At 34.5% G+C, this 23,216-nt stretch overlaps 1 protein-coding gene across 1 annotated transcript in view; it reads right to left on the bottom strand.

The window, feature by feature from the left end:
- Positions 1–17,569, bottom strand: part of LOC101890746 (homeotic protein deformed) — a 35,603-nt gene extending 18,034 nt beyond the window's left edge. The window contains exons 1-3 of the mRNA XM_020039845.2: positions 16,000–17,569; positions 10,751–10,851; positions 10,506–10,686 (exon numbers count right to left, since the gene is read on the bottom strand). Of these exons, the coding sequence (XP_019895404.1) occupies positions 10,506–10,686; positions 10,751–10,851; positions 16,000–16,768 (1,051 nt within the window). The 5' untranslated portion in view covers positions 16,769–17,569. The remainder of the gene's footprint in view (positions 1–10,505; positions 10,687–10,750; positions 10,852–15,999) is intronic.
- Between the last annotated feature and the right edge of the window lie 5,647 nt (positions 17,570–23,216).

Consider the following 23,216-nt stretch of genomic DNA (forward strand, 5'->3'; position numbering starts at 1 on the left):
TGTTTCCTTTTTTTTTTTCTTTCTTTTTCATTGGTATCATGTATAGATGCTAATTAAAATTGCTATTGTTAAAGGATTCCAACAGAGAATGTGCCGCCAAAAAGTTCAAGTGATGTTGATTTTCGTAAAAAAAAATATTAATAAAACATCAACAAAAGTCATAAACCTTATGAATTTATATTGTCCAAGTGTATGTTTTTCACTTGTACACCAACATGGTTGTTAGTGTTCAACAACAAGTAGCAGACTTAAGAGTGTTTTATTTGTTTATTAGTATGTCGTAACTTTTTTTTTTTTTATTTTTTTTTAAAAGTTCATCAATTCTATTGTGCAGATAAAATTCAAGGTCGTTGCGTTCTATCAAAAGATTCAAATAACAAAATAAAAAAAAAAAAAAAAAACAAAATATGTTATTTTTTTAAAACTAGCAACAGAGATGATAGCAAGTGAACCGTCCGTCCAACAACTGGACAGACAATTGGACATTCACAATCGTGAGTTTCATATTTCTGTATTCTAAAAGTTTGTCTTGATTACGACCATTGGTGTTTTATTCCATTGAAAACAACTTGGTAATGCAAACAAATGTTGAGTGAGCCTTTGTTCGAAAATTTAGAATCTATGAAAACCATAATCATGCTTGGCATTGAATAGGACATAAACCCTCGCCATGCAATGCAAAATGGCACTGAGTTATAATAAAAATCAAAATGTTCAGGTTTTTCGTGGCATAACGCAAAGGAAGTTCAAGCGTAAACTAATTGTATATTAATTAAGATTGCATGGAGGATTTGGCTGTTAAGAATATTATAATCTTTATGAAGAAAAAAAATTTATATGTATATCATATTAGCCAAATATTAGCCATATGAAGGCGAAATTCAAAATTGGCATAGGTGTATAATAAAACCAGTAAAGAAAAGTCAAAAGTCGGGCGAGCCGGCTTTATGATACCCTACACCACTATATATATATAGGAGGTATATCCAAATCTGAACCGATCTTGACAAAATTTGATACACTTATTTCGGAGCTGTATCTGATATTTGGTACCAAAGATCATTGTTGTGGAATGCATATCACGCTTGTAAGCGACTTTAATCCCCAAATCGGATGAAACATATATATGGGAGCTATAGCTATATCTGAACCGGCTTAAAATTTGACAGAGGTATTTTCGAGCAGTATCTGATGTCCGGTACCAAATATCATTCTTCTGGGGTGCATATTACGCATGTGAGGGACTTAAAAGCCCCAATCGTATGAAACGTATGTATGGGAATTATAGCCATATCTGAGACGATTTTCTTTAAATTTAATTTGGTTGCTTCTAGACTGAATTCGGTGGTTATATTAACAATTTGGTGCACAATTAATCCGAAATCGGTTAAAGATAACTATATCTATATCTAAATCTGATCCGATCCATGTTACAAACAAATGTACATGCATATTTATTGGCTTTAGAGCAGTTATAGAGTGGATGATATCACTCGGAGAAGGATTATATTAAAAAATATATATATCGGAGCCGAGTTGCACAAAATGGAATCTTACGTCCGGAAATTCATTCCATTTGGGCTGATATTAACCATTTGCACAATAAACCTGAAATCGGATTAAGGATATATATGAGACCCTCATCCAAATCTTAGCCGTTGTCGCTAAAATTTGGTAAAGGTATTTCTGAGCTCTATGAGATATCTGGTACCAAATACCATTGTTGTCGAACGCATATTACGAATGTGAGGGACTTAAACACCAAATCGGGTAAAACATATGTATGGGAGCTATAGCTATATCTGAACCAATTTTCTCTAAATTCCATGAACTTTCTTCTAGACCGAATTCGGTACAGTTTGTCAAAATTCAGGTCCGTTGGACAGATATTGGCCATTTGGTGCACAAGTAACCCAAAATCGGTTGAGGATATATATAGGAGGTATATTCAAATCTGAACCGATCTTTGATACACTTATTTCGGAGCTGTATCTGATATTTGGTACCAAAGATCATTGTTGTGGAATGCATGTTACGCTTGTAAGGGACTTTAATCCCCAAATCGGATGAAACATATATATGGGAGCTATAGCTATATCTGAACCGGCTTAAAAATTGACAGAGGTATTTTCGAGCAGTATCTGATGTCCGGTACCAAATATCATTCTTCCGGGGTGCATATTACGCATGTGAGGGACTTAAAAGCCCCAATCGTATGAAACGTATATATGGGAGTTATAGCCATATCTGAGACGATTATCTTTAAATTTAATTTGCTTGCTTCTAGACTGAATTCGGTGGTTATATTAACAATTTGGTACACAATTAATCCGAAATCGGTTAAAGATAACTATATCTATATCTAAATCTGATCCGATTATCACCAATTTCAATACGGCTCGTCCTTGGACCAAACAAATATTGTTTTCAAAATTTCATCTCTATCGGATAATAAATGCGACCTGCATTTTGTTCACAGCAATACATGGAGGGATGGAGGGACTGACATGCATAAATCGAGTCAAAAAGTGATTCTATGAAGATCTTCAAAAGTATATATTAGTCTATCTCTCTTATTTTTTTATGGTCGGGATCTCTTACTCGGATACTCCCTTCGTCTTCTATGAAATTAGGGTTTCTTTTCATAAAATTTGGTGTGAGTGGGGCAGGTACCGAAAGAAGTGAGCCGTCCATTCTATCCTATCCACGTTTTACAAAAAAAAAAATATTTGTCATGAATGCCAACCGGACAGAACCGTTTTTAGATAAAATTACATAAAACGTATTTTGTTCATTGATGCATGGAATCCTTAAGCGTAATATCCTTAAAGTGCACTTTTTATATTCACCCGCTATATCCACAAGATACTCTATTCCATAACATGGATTCTTATACAACGCAGGATGACAAAGTTCTAGTTATAAAACATAGAGAAAATACACTTGTTCTGTAAGAAAAATTACTTATACTTTATAGAGCGATCTAAAACCAAAGCATTCAAAACCCAAAAAAGAAATATAATATTTAGTACTTGTCAGATACTTCATGACTTTCTCCAATGAAACCGTTAATGAAAACATTTTACTCCTCTTAAAAATCAATCACGACGAATTCTAGAAGTAATGTGTATTTCATTTAAAATTTGGCTTGCTTTCTCGACCTGATGCCAAAATAACAACCCCCACCCAAAAAAAGCATTATCACTAAATAATACACCTTAAAGCAAGTACGACGAATAACTAGCATTTCATCATCGACTAAAGACAATATCATTAACTGCTCCACAAAATAGATTGCTTTTTAATACAGCCATGACAAATGAACTACCTACCCATCTACCTTCCAACCACACAACCAACCAACAAGAGTGATTATGTGAGTTATTAACAAATCTAACAAAACAGGTATCAATTATTGGCATGTGCTACATTTTTAAAAACGCCATCACCTCCGTCATCACAAAACGACGAACCGACCTACAATAAACTCTTTCTGTACTGAATAATAACATACGCAACATACAAAACTATGTAAGTCAACACGCAATTATTCAATGACACACTCACTTGTCCATCACACACAAAGTACCCGGTCGTAGCCGAAGATAACAGAGCGACTAATAATTATAGTAATCCAATATAGCCAAGGGTGTGATCATTTATGTGTGTTGTGTTAACTTTGCGAAGGACTGGAATTGTCGTTTTAACTTAGTGTGCAGACCCTTCCTACTTTGGGCACAAGTGATGAACGCATGCATAATGTAGGAATGACTAGCAAGGCAAAATTTTGGGGATTTAGACCCAATTCTTGGTGCAAGCATTATTTGCATAAGCAAAAAAATTACTTCATTTTATTCCCGAAAATTATTCAGCCTTCAATTCAAAAATTACCAAAGATTCGAATGTACTTTTTATTAACCGAACAAAACTTGACCAAAAATTACGGAGTCTGTTTAGTTTAAAAACTGTCTGTGATGGATGCAAAATTCCGCATTTTCTCAATTAACTTTTTCCTGTATTCTAAATTAAATAAATGAAAATATGGAACTGAAAATATCGTTTTAATGGAAATAATGATAAAAAATCCTATTTCGTGAAACAATAAAACTGACGGAACCCTCTTAACATTTTACAGCAGTCTATCGTCATTTTATACATTTGTTATATATTTTATAAAACTCTGAGGAAAGTTAGAAAGGTCGTGGGCTTTATTTTATCATGAATATGCACATCGATAGAATAAAAAATGACCCTTGCCGAAAGGGGTTTAAGAAACAGCTGTCCCTAATTTACTCAAAGAATGTCTTAAATGAAAAATAGATTATTTTACATATCGAAAGGTAATTGTAATCCAAATTTACCCGTTTAAAATGTCAGATCATAAACTAACACAAAAATTAAGAATAGATGTTGTCCAAGCTCAGTGTAAGGTACGAACATCCTTATTATCCTTTTCATGCATGTTTTATCTTGTCATGTTAATCATTAAAAAAAGTTTTCCACGCGAAAATCTGCTTTTAAATAAATGGAAGTTTGGTCCATATCTGTTTGCCAGGTACGATTTAGGCAGCATATTCTCATTGAAATATTTCTTTTCCACTTGGGCAAATTTGCCTTTATTGGCTCCTATTTAGCGAATGGAGTTTTCGACTTCGTCTATAGCTGGTACAGCGCCAAATTTTTAAGTAACACATAAAAAAACTTCTATAAGCGAAGACATATAATATTTTGTTGTTAGGATCTCTCAATACTGTCATATCGAACTCCAAATTGGAGAATGTAGCCATAGACTTCAAAACGAGGACGATATCCTGAATGTTGCACTTATACAGAGTAATGTATGTAGAAATGTATCGCGAAGAGGTATTCTACCTTTCAATACTATAACCATAACAAGTAAAAACACATTAAGTTCTGCCGGGCCGAACTTCTATACCTCCACTGTTAGGTAAAGAAAACATTTTTATACAAAAGTATTTAGATTCAAACGTGTTCCACTTTAAACTACAAACACGAGTAAGATCGGTGGGAGAATGTAGTTGTAGAACCCATTATGAAATACAAACACCAAATTTCACACAAATTTGTTAGAAAATGTGTCTTAAATCGTCAAAATACCGAATTTCCGAAGGTACCGCTATATGTGCACTATGGGAAAACGTGGACCTAAATATTCAATGTTCCACCAACGGAGCTAGAATCCATTACGAACTACAAACATCTTTTTTAGACAAATCCATGAAAAAAAAGAGGAAAATATTATAAAATACGGAATATCGGGAGGTACGCATATATAGGGGATATATGAAAATGTGCACCTATATATATACAATTTTCTGCCACCGGAGCTAGAACCAATAACGAACTGTAAATAGCAATTTTTAGACAAATTCGTTGAAAATCTGACTAAAAGCATCAAATTAACGAATATCGGGGGCTACCGTTATATGGGACTATCCCAAAACGTGGACCGATATATTTCATTTCCTGGACACAATACAAACTACTGTGTCAACTATTAAAGCGTCAAATAATGTGGGCTATATCGTGATTTCAACACACAGATCGACTTAGAATTGACGAATATTTAGAGGTGTTACAAACGGAATGACAAATTTAATATAACCTCCGTTCCAAGGTGGTGTGTATAAAAACCACTTACATTGACTGCTACAGGACGTATAGAGGGATAGCCGTTCATTTTTTTTACATTATATGCATTTGAAAAAATTCCTCATTTTTCCCACACTTCTACCCCACTATGTCCATGCATGTAATCCCTTATTTAAAAACGCGACGACGGAAGGTGTTATATACGCTTACATTTGTTGGCCCAATTTCTGACCATAAGGGTCATGCATGCACACCCATGCATGTGTGTGAAAAAAAATTTTGACTAACCATACCGGCCAACATAAACTGGAGTAAATAAGTAAATGTAACTCTAATGGCATGACATGGAGGTTCCTTTTAGAACAGCCCACCAACCTATGCTTTTGATGAACATTTTGGTTGTTTGATTAATTGCTTTTAAATTAGTCTTTGGTTTGGGTAGAGTGTGGCTTCAAAGTGTCATATGTATGCTTGCTTGTTTGTTGACTGGATTTGTGTGAACAAACTCGAAATTCCAATCGGCTCTTAACAAATATTAGCTTCTTCTTCTTGTACTAGTGTCCTATGGTTGAGTTTATAACAGTTGCCATGGTGTCTATAAACTGTTATTGACTTATGTTAATTTGATTGATTTCAGCTTGTTGTTGTTCTTCGACAATATAAATTTATGTTATGGGAATATTATTTTTCAAAATCTTTAAGACGGTGTCTTCTTTCTTAAACGGGAATATCCATCAAATCTAAAAATACTCCAAATCATGAAAAATGTTTTGTAAAACTGCTGGTTTAATTTGTGTAGCCGCTTCTGCTCTTGTTCGGTTATTCCCAGTGGGCATATTGTAAAACAGTGTTCCTACTAATTTCTGTACGCTACAAATTGCTTGGGTCAATGTATCAAGCAAACGTATCAATGTTTAGTTGAATATGTTTTTGTTGTTGTGTTGGTATATTTTCTTTAATCGCAGTGATAGACATAATGTGTGCAATGTCCATAACAAAACAAGTGTCATGCTGTTTTACTTCATTAACTCAGATGTGTAGGTCAGTTAGGGCAAACCTTGTGTTTAAAGGGGGCCATAATAGAGTTATATATTTCGTGGCTTATATAATATATTTAAAATAAATTCGTTTTTTAATAGAACTATAATAAGACATAAATATATACATTTATTTATCAAAATATTGGCAAAAATTTAGTATTTATATAAATACCCAATTACGAGTTCTGAAAACATATCTTAGTTTTCCAGAATTATAAAAACTAAAACTATTATCCCGTGAGTTATGAAAACCAAGATAGTTTTTGTTGAAAATATTCTTGTACAAATTACATATCTCGGAAAGCTATTGACTTTTGAAACCTTATATCTTTGATGGTAGCCAATTGCTACTAAAATCGTTTAATATTTTAGGCGCCCCATTGTATATTTCAATGTGGTGGACATGGTATCAAAGTTTTAAAATAACTAATGACCATATTAAAATGAAATGTTGTCAATGTTAAGTTTTTGTTTTGTTGTGTTTTGCAAGTTGATATTTTTTTGATAACTACTAGACATAGACGTAGCAAAAAAAAAATATATAAAAACAAACAACAAGAAATATTGTAACAACATCTAAAACTGACAAGTGATTGCCGTTGGACCTGCAATGTTCCTTCTGTTCCTCTTCACCAGAAATATGATGAACAAGAAAATCTAAATTTCACATTGATGACACCGACCGAGTGACGGATGAGCCGTGTCATACGATGTTAATGTTGTGACATTTATCATTAGGCATAAGGCGCACACTTTAACTCGCACACCTAAAGAAACGAAAACAAAAACAACAACAAGCGAACAACCAACCGGTCAGTCACTCACTAACTCATTCCGTCAGTCAATCTTTTACCATACCAATTCCACACTGAAAGTTAGCTGGTGGATAGATGGTGCATCTGGAACTTGATTAAAGCATCACTTGTCTGATAATGATTGCTGATATTCTCTACTTCTTTGTCTTCTGCTTTGGGTGTTTTTTTTTCGGAATGTTTTTCATAACTCGTAACATTGAAATGTTTTGCATACACAGTGGGAAATGTTTCGTATTAAGAAGGTAAAAATATGTGGTCTACTTTAAATAATATCAATTTGGATTTATTGGCACCACATTTTTTTTTTTTTTATTTTGGACCTTTTTGGGTAAATTCATTTTTTGGAAAAACACATTCTTTGGAAAAGATATCTTATACATTTATGTCAAAGGATTCTTAAAATTTAAATAATATCAAGTATTGGAAGGAGGTAATACCAGTAGAAGATGGGAAAAATTGTATACTTACGCACCGTTCGCAGTGTAAACTACGCTCAAAAGTGTATCAATTACTGAGAAAGGTACTATAAATAGTGGAATGCATCTTCAAAATTGTGAACGTCGTTCCCACATGCTCCACATTTTTCCTCTCATTTTTTATTTTATGTATGTTCTATAATTCATCTGATTCGGACTGACATTTGGTGAAATCGGACTACACTACATATGGGAGCTATCCAAATCTGATCCGATTATCACCAATTTCAATAGCCTGTGTAAAATGAACTATAAATGTGACCTGCATTTTATTCACAAAATACCATGGACAGACAGACGGACGTACGGACGGGCGGGCTTGTTTCAAACAAATGTGTAAAAACATAAAACCAATTCAATTGCATGATGTATTTCTATTTCTTACGGCATATTTTTCTACAATTCATATAAACAAACGTGTTTCACCGACTTAGTCAGGGGGTGGACCCAGAGGTCCCGGAATTCTTCAGAATTAAATATTTTTACAGCACTATGCTTGAAAATCTCATTTTTGTACCCATCACCATAGTATTAAGATTGTCATTCCGTTTGTAATAGCTCGAAATATACATTTTAGACCCAACAAAGTATATATATTCTTGATCAGCATAAAATTCTAGCGACGTCCGTCCATCTGTGGAAATCACTCTAGCTTCCTAATGAAATGAAGTAGGTTGAAAAAATTTTATTCAAATTTGTATTATGTCAGCAGTACTTTTGGTATTTATAATGCAGGCCCACATTTTGCTATAGCCCCAATATAATGGTACCTCCCTATTTTCGGCATTTTGGTGATTTAAGCGACATTATACACCGGAATTCTTTCAAATTTGGTATTTAAAGTTCTTAAGACGAAAATTGTTTGTGCCGGTCCACGTCTTCGTATAGCCCCCCCACCCCCTATATAGCGATACCTCCCGAAATGCGGTATTTTGATGACTTTAGCTACATTGTTCACCGATTTTTTTTTTAATATTCGCATTTGAATATTGTAATGGCTTACAAATTGGTTCCAAATGGTGGAGGGTATTCAAAGTTCGGCACGGCCGAACTTAGAGCCTTTTATTTCTAGAATGTTAAGACTTTAGTAATCAGGTTTTTAATATTAAATTGCAGACACTTCGCTTAAAAATGGTTGGTGGTGAAATAATAAATTTGACCAATACAACTTATTAAAACATTGACCCATATTGTATCTTACCTTCCTGTTGAATAACCTATGTCAAAATGTGGACTTTAATGAAAAATATTTTGTAGAGAAAACTCCTAAGCGGTTGGATATTGCGATTGAAACTTGAAAATATCGAAAGTCAAGAAGTATTGTTATACGTGGCCCATACCTTACATTGAATTTATTGAAACTAATCCGATATACGATATTTTAGCTAAAATATTTGACAATTAATAAGCTCCTTTACATCGGATATATACCAAAAGGTATGTCGTTTGCTAAAGCTCTACATAACAATTGTTGACTCTATCTTATTTTAAACAAACTGGCATACAGAAGACGGGCTGACATTCTCTATATAGAATTTCACACTAATCAATGATGGCTACAATGTTTCAATTTTTTTTTTAGACACTGCCAATAAAATAAAAAACCCTATATACCCTTTCATCGAATTGTAGAGCGAATAACATACCAACTTTTCTCTACGTGTAATTTCTCAATCATTGACTGTCAAACAGATTAGGTGCCGGTAAATCAACTTGAAAGAGATTCTTATCTGATATTAAGGTTTGGAAATAAAGGCCGCATGCTAATGTACAACGATGTGGCGTGTGGTCCCACTTGTCAAATGTCATTTCATTTGTTTGGCTGTGTGTTCGTACCGTTGTTGAGGATAGGGTAGGGTCGGGTAAGAAAATGTAAAGTATGTATGTTATTATTACACGCTTTGTTACGCTGTGATTGCTACCGCCAATTAACAGCAACAAATTTAGCTCAACGAAATCAATGGCCAAGAAGTGGGCGGATGAATGAAAAGAATGTTTTCCGTTAGAGAGTACGATTTCATTGAATACTTTGGGGAATTCAACGATGAGAGGTGATAAGACCAGCTATAATTACTTTGAGAATTTCCTGTGACAGTTTCTTGACTTATTTTCTAAGTGTGTGTGTTTTGTTTTGTACTGATTGAGTGGTGTTTTCATTAATAGAGACATTTATGTCAATATTTTTAAATTCACTTTCTGGCTTTTCGGCAACGATTCGATTTGGTAGTCATAATAATTTTGAGTAAAGACAACAAATCGAAAATGTTGGAAAAAAGCAGCACTTTTTAACACATGTTTGTTTTCTAACATTTCAAGAGTCCTATGATTAATGATTTATTTGACATATGTACACCGAGTACTCCTCCGCTTTGTATTCTCTTATATTTTACATCACATACATATTTTTGTCACTTAATTTCACACCATTAATTATAGAAATACTTAGTATTCAAAGAATGTGCATATGTTTGTATTTTTGTTTCGCTTTAATTTAGTTTTAAATTTAAATATGTAAATTTTATATTTTTTTAATTTCATATTAAATATAGGGTGACACTTACCAACACCGGCTACATGAATTTTCTTCATCCATGGATAGATTATTCTTTCGCCATCTGTTGTTTCAGCCAACATCATATCGTCGTCGCTATCATCATCGCCCAGATCATCATCAAGACCCGGCGAACAAAGTTCATCCGGAGAACGATCCAACATCAAACGATCTTCTTCTAACATATCGTCCTGGAAATAAAGTAGCAAGTTTTTAATTATCCGATTTTTTCGAATTTTTTATTGTATATCGTACATTTTCCGAGCCATCATCATCGCAACGTAAACGCATACCCAATTCTTGTAATTGTTGTCCAGCAGGTACGGCTTCTTCGATGCGTTTTTCCAATTTTAAACCTAAATGAAATGAAAAACCACAAAACAAAAAGATGTTAATAGTTGAATAAAAAAATTGAATTGTTGTTGCCAATAATGTACCCATGATGACAATTTTCCCAAAACTTTTTAATGTACTACAATTTTTTTTTTTAATTTGATATAAAGTTATGAATTTTTGTGACTATTATTTTTCTCTCACAAATTTCGTGAAAAAGGGGCCTATTAATTGGAATTCATTATATTAAATATTGTAGTTTTAAAAATTTTATTTTATACATTTTCTGTATTTCTCTAAAAATTGATCAATAAGTGACGTTATACTCCTATATAGTTATGTCTAAAATGAAATCTATTATCACTTTTTGGTTTGAGTAAAGTTTCTTTAGTGAAATATTCATTAAAATGTGTGAAAATATGAATAGATTTAATTAATTCATTCCATATTTGAATCTATTTTGTGTTTTTGCAACAAGCCAAATTTCGATAAAAACAGGTTTAGGATAAAGGGATTTTTTCCAAAAGAGTCCAGTACATACACAAGGGTCGTGTGCTTTACAAGTACTTTGAAAGTAATGGGTTATATCTTAACAAATTACAAACAAAATAACTTTTTCTTTCTCACTACCAGGTAATGAGTAACGACAGCACAGAGTGTACGTGTGAGTTCGAAACTAGGAAATATAATGATTTCTTGATGTAGAGCTTCAAATAACCCAAAATGTTTGTAACGGTGGCGTATTGCGAGTTTCTAAATAAAATAAGTAGCAGTTTTTCTATTTAATTGTCGACATTTAGTAAGAAATATTTGTATCGACTGCAAAAATAACTTGTACTTGTAAGTATATAGGATAACTTGTAAGTATCTACGATTAGAAAAAAATGTACTCATAATTATATTATGATGGGTGTTTAAGTGAAGCCTATTCGATTGGAGAATCACCGGCATCAGTACAGGGTGAGATGAAAAACTGCAACATACTTCAGACTGCTGTCATTTCTAAGCCACTCGTCCGGCAGCTGTTAAAATTATTTCAGTGACAGCTCATTATATTGTTTACAAACGTACAAAAGCATGTTGGTGAGAATTTCCAGAAAAAAAGTTATTCGTGATGGAATTCAAGCGTGATAGTGTGATTTCTTTATATTCGGCTGGAAAGCCACAAGTGGCTATCGTTAGAGCACTCCAGCATTTATATAGGAATAAATATTTTGTGTCTCGTAACATCGCTCGTTAGGGTAGCCCGACGTCAAGGAAAAATGGCTCGTTAGCTGAACATATCGCAATATTTCATTCGGCAAATATTGAAAAATGAGCTCGGGGTAAAGCTATGAAATTCCAAAAAGTGCAAGAACTTACACTGCAACAGAAAAAAATAGACTCAAAAGAGCCAAAGAGTTGCTTTGCTTGGCCGAAAGTGGTGAACTGCCGAATTTGGTTTACTCCAATGAGAAAACATTCGTTGTCCAGCAGTTTGTAAACAAACAAAATGATCGTGTTTTCTTGCCAAATAAGTCAGCTGAAAATGTGCACCTTCGGTTGGCCACCTGAAATCAAGCACCGATCATGGTGATGGTCGCCATAACAGCCGATGATAGCTCTCCGCTCGTATTAATCGACCGTGGCATCAGAATAAATGGCGAAAATATTCTGGAGGGTGCATTAAGGCCTGGAGGGTGCATTTTGTCCGCAGATCTTAGACATTCCAACAGGACTCAGCACCACCGACATTTTATGCTTTCATTCAATAAAATTAAAAAAAAAAATGTAAAAATTATGGCGTTTGACTTTGTTGCAGTTTTTTTATTTCTCCCTGTATATTATCATACAATTCCAGGAAAATGTCTCTGTTGATTGGAGCAGTGTACCGTTTCATAAATGTCCACGCTTCACGATATATTTGCCTTTGTTTATCTAGATTTAAAAGGAAATAAGACTATGACAGTACGCTGTGTTCGAACACTTGAAATTGGAAGCACTTTTTAATGGGAACTTGTCCACCATGGTTATAGAATTCTTTTTGTGTAGGTTTTTAAAATTTTTATTTTATTGCATTAAATTTTTAATTTTTCATACAATACATAAATTTATATCCCTAAGAGTAGGAGTGGACAGTATAAGTTATTACATTACTTATTTACTAAAATAGAGTCGTTATCATCACACTTCTACAAGTGATACTATGAAACGTTCACTTACTGGAGTGTTGACAAAATATAATTCTTGAAATGCTGAGCGCTTTGCACTTTAAATGTTTCAACTCGTATTAATAACATATCTTCAGGGACTGTCGTATTTTTAATAAGAGATTTAGGTTTCCGTAAAACATTTAAAGTGAATTTTGTGCAAAATCACATTTTTCTGACAATAAAAAAATTTATTTTGCCATAAGTTTAAAACTGTTTACATATAGTCATGAAACCAGGCGAAAATTTTATCGAAACAATTCTTCAGTAGGGGAACTCTGTAACTCATTTTCTTCGTTACCGAAAAAATCGGTAAAACTGATATGTTTATAATTTCGGAATGAAAGAAGTCGACAAAATCTACCGATAGATACCAATGTTTCCAACTTTTATTTCTTTTTCATATCAAAATTTTGCGTAGGTGGTAGGTGATTTTGGCACAGGGTATTATGTCTTTGAGCATATAACATGCAAAAGGAAGCGAGATGGACCTAAAGTTCCATTTTGGTCTTCTTCTAGTCGTAATGTAATTGTGAATGATGAGAAAAATGCAAGTGTTGAATTACATGATCACATCTGATCAAAGTCTGAAGTTTAGTCCAACTCGTCGGACCGAGGTAGATCCGAATTCTGAGTTTTTTGTCGGATGGATTTTTTTCTTTTTGCTGAGTTATCTTCTGCTTATGTGGTAACATATTACAAAAAAATGAATTTTATACACATTCAATTTTCAATTACTTTTGTCATTACATTATGACAGTTGTTGTTACATCAGAACTTCACTGTTACTCTTAGATACTGTTACAAAGTCGGCAAAAAATTAGATATGCGCACGATTTTACCTCCGAGTTTGGTCCAAGATCGGTCCGGCAACTCTAATTTTCCTTCCGAATTTCTAATGGATACCCTTGCGAATTCGGCCCGACTTCAGTTCTAATGTGGGCTAAAACTTCGGACTTTCATCCGACCCTTCGGTTCGACAACACATCAACCACTCCATATAACTTTCGATCAAAGTCGGACCGAATATGCATCCGAAATCGGAAGTTTCATCCGACTTTCGATTCGAAGTCGGACCGAACTCGGACTGTTTGGTTCTCTCTCAGCACAATGCACTTATAGCGCATTTATACTATTGAATCTAATAAACCCAGTAGGTTAATAGTGTGTGTTGAGATACATCCTTAGGAGGATCTAAATTCGGTTCAACTTATGCTTGTTTACGTACAGGGTGAGATGAAAAAACTGCAATCAACTTCAAACTAATGTCATTTCTAAGCCACTCGTCCGACAGCTGTTAAAATTATTCCAATGACAGCTCATTATATTGTTTACAAGCGTACAAAAGCATTTTGATGAGAATTTTAAAGAAAAAATATATTCGTGATGGAATTCAAGCGTGATGATTTCTTTATATTTGTCTGAAAACCACAAGTGGCTATCGTTAGAACACTGCAGCATTTAAATGTGAATAAATCTTTTGTGTCTCGTACCAGCGCTCGTTGCCGTGATACCGGTAGGGTTGTCCGACGTCAAGGAAGTGGACGCAAGAAAACAGCATCATCAGCAGAAATGGTTCGAATAGTAAAGAAGCGACTTGATCGAAACCCGCGTTGCAGCGGCCGAAAAATGGCTAGTGAGCTGAACATATCGCAATATTCTATTCGTCAAATATTAAGAAATGAGCTTGGGGTAAAGCCATTGAAAATCCAAAAAGTGCCTGAACTTACACTGCAACGGAAAGAAAATAGACTTAGAACAGCTAAAGGGTTGTTCTGCTTGGCCGAAAGTGGTGAACTGCCGAATTTGTTTTTGTTTGTTCGTTGTCCAGCAGTTTGTAAACAAACAAAATGATCGTATTTTCTTGCCAAAGAGGTCAGCTGAAAATGTGCACCTTCGGTTGGCCACCAAAACTCAAGCGCCGGCCATTGCGATGGTGTGGGCCGCCATAACAGCTAATAGTCGCTCTCTGCTCGTATTAATCGACCGTGGCATCAGAATAAATGCCGAATATTGTCGCTAAAATATCGTGGAGGGTATAAGCCTTGGGCACGTAAGCATTTTGGCTGCAGACCTTGGAACTTCCAACAGGACTCAGCATCATCGCACTAAGCACGCGCCACCCATGAATGGTCACAAAATGAGGTTCCTCGCTTCATTTCCAACGCACAATGGCCAAATCTCCGAATGCCAATCCGTTGGACTATTGTGTCTGGAGTGTTTTGGAAAGCAAGGTTGGCACTATAAAATACCAAAGTGTCGATCACCTAAATCAAGCGCTTCGCCGGAATGGGTCAAAATACCGCAGTGTAACATTCGGGCAGCGTGTGACCGTTTGAAGGCAATAATTCGTGCCAAAGGTGGCCAATTCGAACAAATCTAAAATTCTATGCTAAAATTTGATGCTATTTCCGACATTGTTTGCTTTCATTCAATAAAAATGAAAAAAAAAATGTAAAAATTATGGCATTTGATTTTGTTGCCGTTTTTTATCTCACCCTGTACATTGTGCAAAAATCATTATTATTTGGATCCATATCTAAAAAAAATATATATATATATGCAAATTTGCTTCTGAAGGAGAAGAATCATGTTCCAATCTTATTGGAACAGCTCTGAAAAACAAAACTCCTTTATTCATTTTTTTGTTACAGGAAATTTCAACCAAAAGTTTAGACCCCAAAGAACTTCAAAGATCCGAATAGACAAACTTAATTCTATACATTAACTTGAAGAGAAAAATAAATAATATATGCTCTCTTCCAGAACCCGCAAGATTGTTCTCGACATCATAAAGGGAAAGTCGGTTATCGTAGTAAAAATGTTTACATTAATATACTCTATAATAATATACTCTACATTCGTTTTGAGAATCATGGAAATACATCCTTTTGCGGTTAATTGTTTAAGACACAAATATCAAAAATCAATATTCATGTTTTTTCAAAAGGTAATTTAAATATTTGTCCAAAGTCTGCTTACCTAACTCTTGTAATCCCAGCGCTGTATTACTGGGCGGTTCGGTTGAAGAACATTGCAGGGGCATATCCATCATCTGGGAATGTGGCGAATGACCTTGAGAATGGGTACTACCCACACTGCCATTTGTACCATAATAACTATTGTAGTAACCACTTGAGGTAATTGTAGTGCCACCATTGCCAGCTCCTCCACTGGGAGATGTAATGGCAGGTGCATAGAGATTCGATGAGCCCAATGACGTAACCGACGGATCAGAGTGTAGTCCACCGGCGGATGTTAAATAGTCCGGGGTATGATGGACACCGACTGCCGCAGCAGCCGCCGCTGCATGGTGACCATAATAACCAAGATTTTGATGATGACCATGATGCGGGTGCGGATGATGTGTTGTGGGTGCTGTTGAGGCATAATTGGAATAGGCAGAATTTTGATGATGACCCGTTAGACCATTGTTTGTATGGGCATGGGAATGTGGCGGCGGATGATGTGGATGAGTGCTGGCGGCATGGTGATGAGCCGCCGCAGCCATATAATCACTGACCATATCCGCCGGGTGGGTGGCATGGGGATGTGTCGGAGGCATACAGACCGCACCACCATTACCCGGAACCATATGTCCAGTTGAAGCAGTCATCGAATAATGGCTATTGTATTGGTGATAATCATCGGCAACCGGAGGGAATTTCGGATCTAATCCATTGTTCATGCCCATGGAACTTTGGACATGATGTGGTGCATGAGGATGGTAGCCCATTATAAAAGAACTCATCTTGAAGATGCGATGCAATTAAAACACTTGGGTGAATTTTTAATTTTTTCTATTTTCAAAATCTTTGTAGCACTTAATTTTATTTGGTCGCGATATTAAATTTTAAGAATTCCTTTTTATTTTTGTTACATTAATTATGCTTTAAACAAAAACTTGTTTTCAATGATTTGCACTTTTGTGTTGTATTTTTTCTTTTATTTTATTTTCTATATTTATTAAATAAGTATTTTGCTTTTATAACACTATCACTGCAGGAGGTATTCGGTTGTTTTGTTAAATCATACAATACTTGTATAATTATTTATCATTTGTTTGATTATTTTAAATATTTGTTTTCATTTTCAATTTTTTGTTGCACATTCAGAATTTGTTGTTTGTTTTCCTTTTTCTAGAAATATTTCCATGACATTGTGATGAGTTTGCAATTTTTCGGAGCGGAGAAAAATCTAAATCATATGTTTTATAACATTTCACAGATTTAGAAGCTTGGATCACAAGCTTTTTTCATTTATAACCGGCGCTATACCAGGTAAAAAACAATGCCCTTAGACAGACATACAAAAACAAGAAAACAAATAACGTTGGCAGTTGTAGAGAAAACAACGACGTTTGATTGAATCAATCAGACAATCCGTCCGTACCGTTCGTGACGAGACGTTCTTTTGTTATAAACAAACGCCAGAAAAACGCCAGCAAACGAACCTGTTCGATTAGTACGCATTCGCAAAGATACACGCTCACTGTTGATTGCAGAGATACTGACAACGGCAAGCAGTAAGCCGTACTCATTCAGTGCTCACTGGCTTTGTGATGGCAGCAAACCTACACACAACACAACATAGAGCAAACATGCATTGCCCGGCTGAACCAACCATCTCCGAAGTTAATAATTCGTCTCTCAAGAAAATACCAAACAAAAACAACAACCCCAAAGAACGCACACACACAGCACACAATCGACGAAACATGATTTACTGGTTTTCAATAGCAACAAAAACATTTGAGTGTTCGTTCCGTTCATCATACACGACATGCTTAATGTTCCAGCGCCTATTTAGTCCAGCCCATCGCTACACAGCACTCACACATCGCTACTAGAGGCCATAATTGAGCTTCATACCATGTTGATTTTCACACCGTGTGTAGACAAAAGCGAAACACCACCATGTTTTTTTTGTGGGATTGATACAATATGGGATGTTTGTTGAAAAGAGATGACTGTACGAAAAAAATGGGATAGCTAGCTATACAAGTAAAACACACCCCTGTAAATATGTATCAAGAGAGTATAAGTGAACGCTTTAATCTCTTACAATAATACAGTGCAATGGAATTTATGGAGACACCCGAATACATTTTGTATCGTGGTGTAATATTGACTTTTCAGTGCAACATAGGCAAAGATTTCAAAATAATTGCGGAACATAAGCATATGCGTATGTAAATTATTTAGATCGAAACCTTTTTGATCAAGCAATATACATTTTTCGACATTTTTGACTAAAACTAAACATTTGAAACAAAAACTAGTCTCTACATCCAAGGGGATTTGAGGTTAGGTTCATTTTTTGATTAAAAATCTCTCAAATGGCATAAAATATATTAGTATTGCGTATTTTTAAACTTTTAATTGTAGAACAGTTTTGGCATGTTTGTTCAAGATATCATAGTATTTTGTTGTTGCAAAATAGTCAGGCTTAATCCCATTATTGTTGTTTTTATAAAAACAACGATTGATTATTAGTGGAGAAAGAGGGTAATGTTTACCAGTTCCCTTGTTTTTTGTCTGAGATATTCTCCCAGGAGTTGTTTTAAAAATGGATCCTATGATAAAAATAGAAGAGGAACCAAAGAATTACATTAAAATAAGATTATTTACGAAAATCTTCTAAATCTTTGAATTCAATTTCAGCAAAATCAAGTGCACAATAATATGAAATTTAGAAAAATCCATAACATCCCTAATAAAAAACACCAAAATTTTTCAATGTAATTTAAATAAAATTTAAAAGGTGTTAAGAAGGAAGGTCTTTTCAAGAAAATCAGTTGCGAGAAAAAAATCTATCTATAAAATAGATAAAAGAAATTTATGTTATTTACTACGCTTTTAACTCAAGAACCTGGTGATTTTAACGATTCAGACAAATTTGAAATCGTTTCTTCGCAGAAAAAGATAAAATCCAAGAAAATTACGTAAAAATACGCCAATAACCCGTATGGTGTTCCTATCAAAACTTGGACCTACTTCTTTCATATGACAATGATTCATTCATAGAGAACTCAAAATGCGAAATTCATTGGGACTGCAATCAGTGAAATACCGAATATGAAGAGGCACCGTAATAGGCGAACTACACAAAAAAGTAGACCGAATTGAAAAATTTCGAATTCCGAACACTTAAAGATACCTTAAATCGCAGGTAGCGTTATACGCTATCGTGAGTAATTACACTGTGCAATAGACAATCTTGGGATTGGAAAATTCTAAGTGAATAGTATTTGGTTAGTAGATTACGATCCCAAAAAATCCTGGGCCCAACTTTTTTAGGGCCCATTATTTATATCCTTAACCATACACAAATGGCCTCAAATATCTATCTAGCTCTATACTCCCCTAAAATTCGGGTTTAAATTTGATAAAGTCCTATGGGTTACATGTACAAAATATGGGACTTGTCAGTCTACGTTTTGATATAGTCCCCATATATGGATATTTCACGTATTTTCTCAAGTTTTTTAATTTGAGAATTTATAAAGACGAAAATAACCTTTTCTGAAAATATTATAAGTATTGGCTCACTTTTTGGTATAATCGTCATACGATGGTATCCCATGACTTCCGCTATTTCCGGGGTCTTGACCACATTTTTCCAATTATTTGGAATTTTAGCTTCTAAGGTGGTAGAAGGCCTATTCGAGGAAAATTTGCAATGTCAAAGTTTCGGAGTAGCGCCCATATAAAGGTACCTCCTGATTTTACCAATTTCGAGGGTCCTGACCAGACTTCCAATTGATTTGGGTAAAAATTGTTTAGGGCTAATTTGGAGTTAGAGAACAATCTTACATGGGACTGTTGTAAACAGTTAATATATACTTTCAAATAAAAATAGTAATCATTTAGTAATCTCAATTTAAAACACTGTAAATCGACCGACAAGTGACCGGACAAAGAATAATAGAAAAAGTGACATAAATAAAATATTTGAGAAGAGGCCACCATATATATTTGCTATAGTTCTACTCAAGATCAAGTATGGTTTGATCAAGATCAAGTCTGAGTTCTGCAGATATCAACATGAAAATTGGAGAAAAAGACACAGTAAAATTTTCACAAATAATAGGAAGGGGTTTTTAGTTCTGCTACTAAGTAAAGGGGAGATATTGTTTGAAGAAGTACAAAATAACTCAAATGTCATTCTTTGTCTTTAAGTTTTACTGAACTTAAATTTGGTTTATTTTGCAGTTTCTTAAACAGGGATATTTTCACTCAATTACTAAATGTAATCCTATTAGGATAATAATGACCGGAAAATGAATACTGTTTTCCTCTGAATTAAAAAAATGGTATTCTAATTTTTTGACCTAATTTTTGACTATAAAAAAATAATCTACATTTGAATCGTTGATATTAAAAATGCTTTTGCGAATTCAAAATCACTATGCGGATCTCGGCACACATATGGGAAGAAGCCTAACTAACTTATCTTGAGAATTAGATGATCAGTACCAGAATTATCTACTCACGTATCCAAAAGATTTTCATTTTAAAAATTCATATTATTCATAATATGAAGCAGATGATGTCTTTCAAACTGGTGTTTACAATCAAGAAAACCATTGTTAATGTTCGTCGATGGAATCTTCGTTTTAACGACCCGGTGAACATATATGTACATCGACCCCTAAAATATATTTTATGGAGGGTCAAATGAGAATGATGACCTAAAATTTATAGTGGGCGTTATTATAAGCCACCGACAGGGTTGTCAGATATGACGATTTCTCGCAAACGTAGCGATTTTTCATTGCGCTTGGCAACTACATTTTAGAATTGACGATATGGCGATTTTTTAGAAGAATTATAGACATTTTTAATTTTGACAGAAAATACTTGCTTTTTAATTTGTAAAACATATGTACAAATCTAATATATTGAAGAAGTTTTAGATAAACTGAGAACTGACTTTGACAAATGCTAAAATATTATCGGGAAATACGAATACTTTTAGGGTCTATGCACATTTTTCAAATATATAATGTGACAGTCAATTATCGCTAACAGGTTAGGTTGGTCGAGAAGACATAAAAAATATGAGCTCAATCAGCCTTCAATTCAAGGGAAAACTACAATATATTAATTGGAATTAATATTTTAGCAATGAAATTCCAAAAAATATTTGATTTTAGGAGCGATGTTTATGATTACAGTAATGTACATACCACTTAAAAAAATCACTAGCTGTTCAATGCTGCCGATTTGCATAAATGCTGCGGTATTTCATTAATGCAGCCTCCTCCTTGAGTCTGACAACGACGTAAACCATCGACTTCAAAAACACACAAAAAATCTTAGGTTTAAACTAAAATTAAAAAAAAAAAAAACACAAAGAAATTAACACTACAGTCAATTCTTTTCAACTTTCCTAGTTTAAATTTGAAAGTACTTTCGTTTTGGCGTTTTTTGGCGAGAATTAACCGAAATGATGGGCCGTTTGTTATGTGAGCTGAACATATCGCAATATTCCATTCGGAAAATATTGAAAAATGAGCTCGGGGTGAAGCCATTTAAATGCCAAAAGTGCAAGAACTTACACCGCAACAGAAAGAAATTAGACTCAAAATAGCTAAAGAGTTGCTTCGCTTGGTCGAAAGTGGTGAACTGCCGAATTTGGATTTCTCCGATGAGAAAACATCTGTTGTCCAGCAGTTTGTAAACAAACAAAGCGATAGTGTTTACTTGCCAAAGAGGTCAGCTGAAAATGTGCACCTTCGGTTGGCCACCAGAACTCAAGCGCCGACCATGGTGATGGTGTGGTCCGCCATAACAGCCGATGGTCGCTCTCCGCTCGTATTAATCGACCGTGGAATCAGAATAAATGTCGAATATTATCGCGAAAATATTCTGGAGGGTGTATTAAAGCCTTGGGCACGCAAACATTTTGGCTGCAGACCTTGGACATTGCAACAGGACTCAGCACCATCTCACTCAGCACGCGCAACCCAAGAATGGTTACAAAATGAGGTTCCTCGCTTCATTTCCAGCGCACAATGGCCATTAAAAATTTAATTGCAGATGAAAGAAATAATCCTGCTTAAACAACATTATTAGGATGGTACAGATGGCGGGATTTGAAAATTGCTCTTTAGGCAATTCCTAAATCTAGTCTATTTCCTTTAGTTGTCACTTATATTTGCTAAAAGTCTCTTGCTATTCCTGTCGCATCTGTGCATATTAAAGTAACATTCTTTGATATAATGGCGCTAGTCCTTACAAAAAATACAGTAATTAGGTTTCTGCAAACAGCTACAACTTCTTGTATTTTTCCCACTTGAACACACGTTCAGTAGCAGACGGAAGGACCAGACACGGTGGGTCAAGGTCAAAAACGACATTTTCTGAAGTGGCATATTTAATTTAAAACTACTTTAAATCTACTGGTCAAACATGGATAGGCGTTAACACTTTCGTACAAAAGTGTTGTAGTGTGCAAAAAATTAAGTGTGTGGGCGTTTGCAATGCTCCATGAAGGTGTTGCATTTTGTAACTATTAACCTTGAGTTTTCTAAATCAATATATTTTACTTTAGCAAATTAAAACAAATGCCTACAATTCCTAGATATAATGGAAATCAGTGAATGTATTGTTTACAAATAATTTGAAAAGGTTACTTGGTTTAAGATATTTTTTCAAATATAAAAAATAGATTTTATGGCAACGATAACTATATGGATAACCAAAGAACAAAATTGAATGTAGTTGGGTAGAAAAAATGGGAAAAGCATTTGAAGTTGAAATTGCATGGCGAACGGGATGATGTAGAATATTGAAATTTGTTAATAAGTTTTAAAAATGTATATGCTTCACAAATTTTGTACTATATGTATACGTCGTCAATTTCTGCTTCAAAAAAGTGAACCTACTTTGAAATGCTAAATAACTCAAATAAAAAATGGGATCAGCTTCAAAATATCGAATTCCGGAAGTATTGTTATTTGGGGGTATACCAAAGAGAGCGGGTCGGGTGTGAACCTCCAAAATGGTTGCTATTCTGACATTTTTAGTACTATTTGCATGGAAAATGTATTTGTTTTAATAGTCCTTCCATTATGACTTCGAGAAGAATTTCTACGTACGTGCCTGAAATGGACCTGCATTGATTATTTTTGCTAGAAGAAACCCTGTTGAATCAGTTATACTATAGTTGATTTCGTTGGAATTTGGGGCAGA

This window comes from Musca domestica, unplaced genomic scaffold (assembly GCF_030504385.1).
Source record: "Musca domestica strain aabys unplaced genomic scaffold, Musca_domestica.polishedcontigs.V.1.1 4, whole genome shotgun sequence".
Lineage (NCBI taxonomy): Eukaryota > Metazoa > Arthropoda > Insecta > Diptera > Muscidae > Musca > Musca domestica.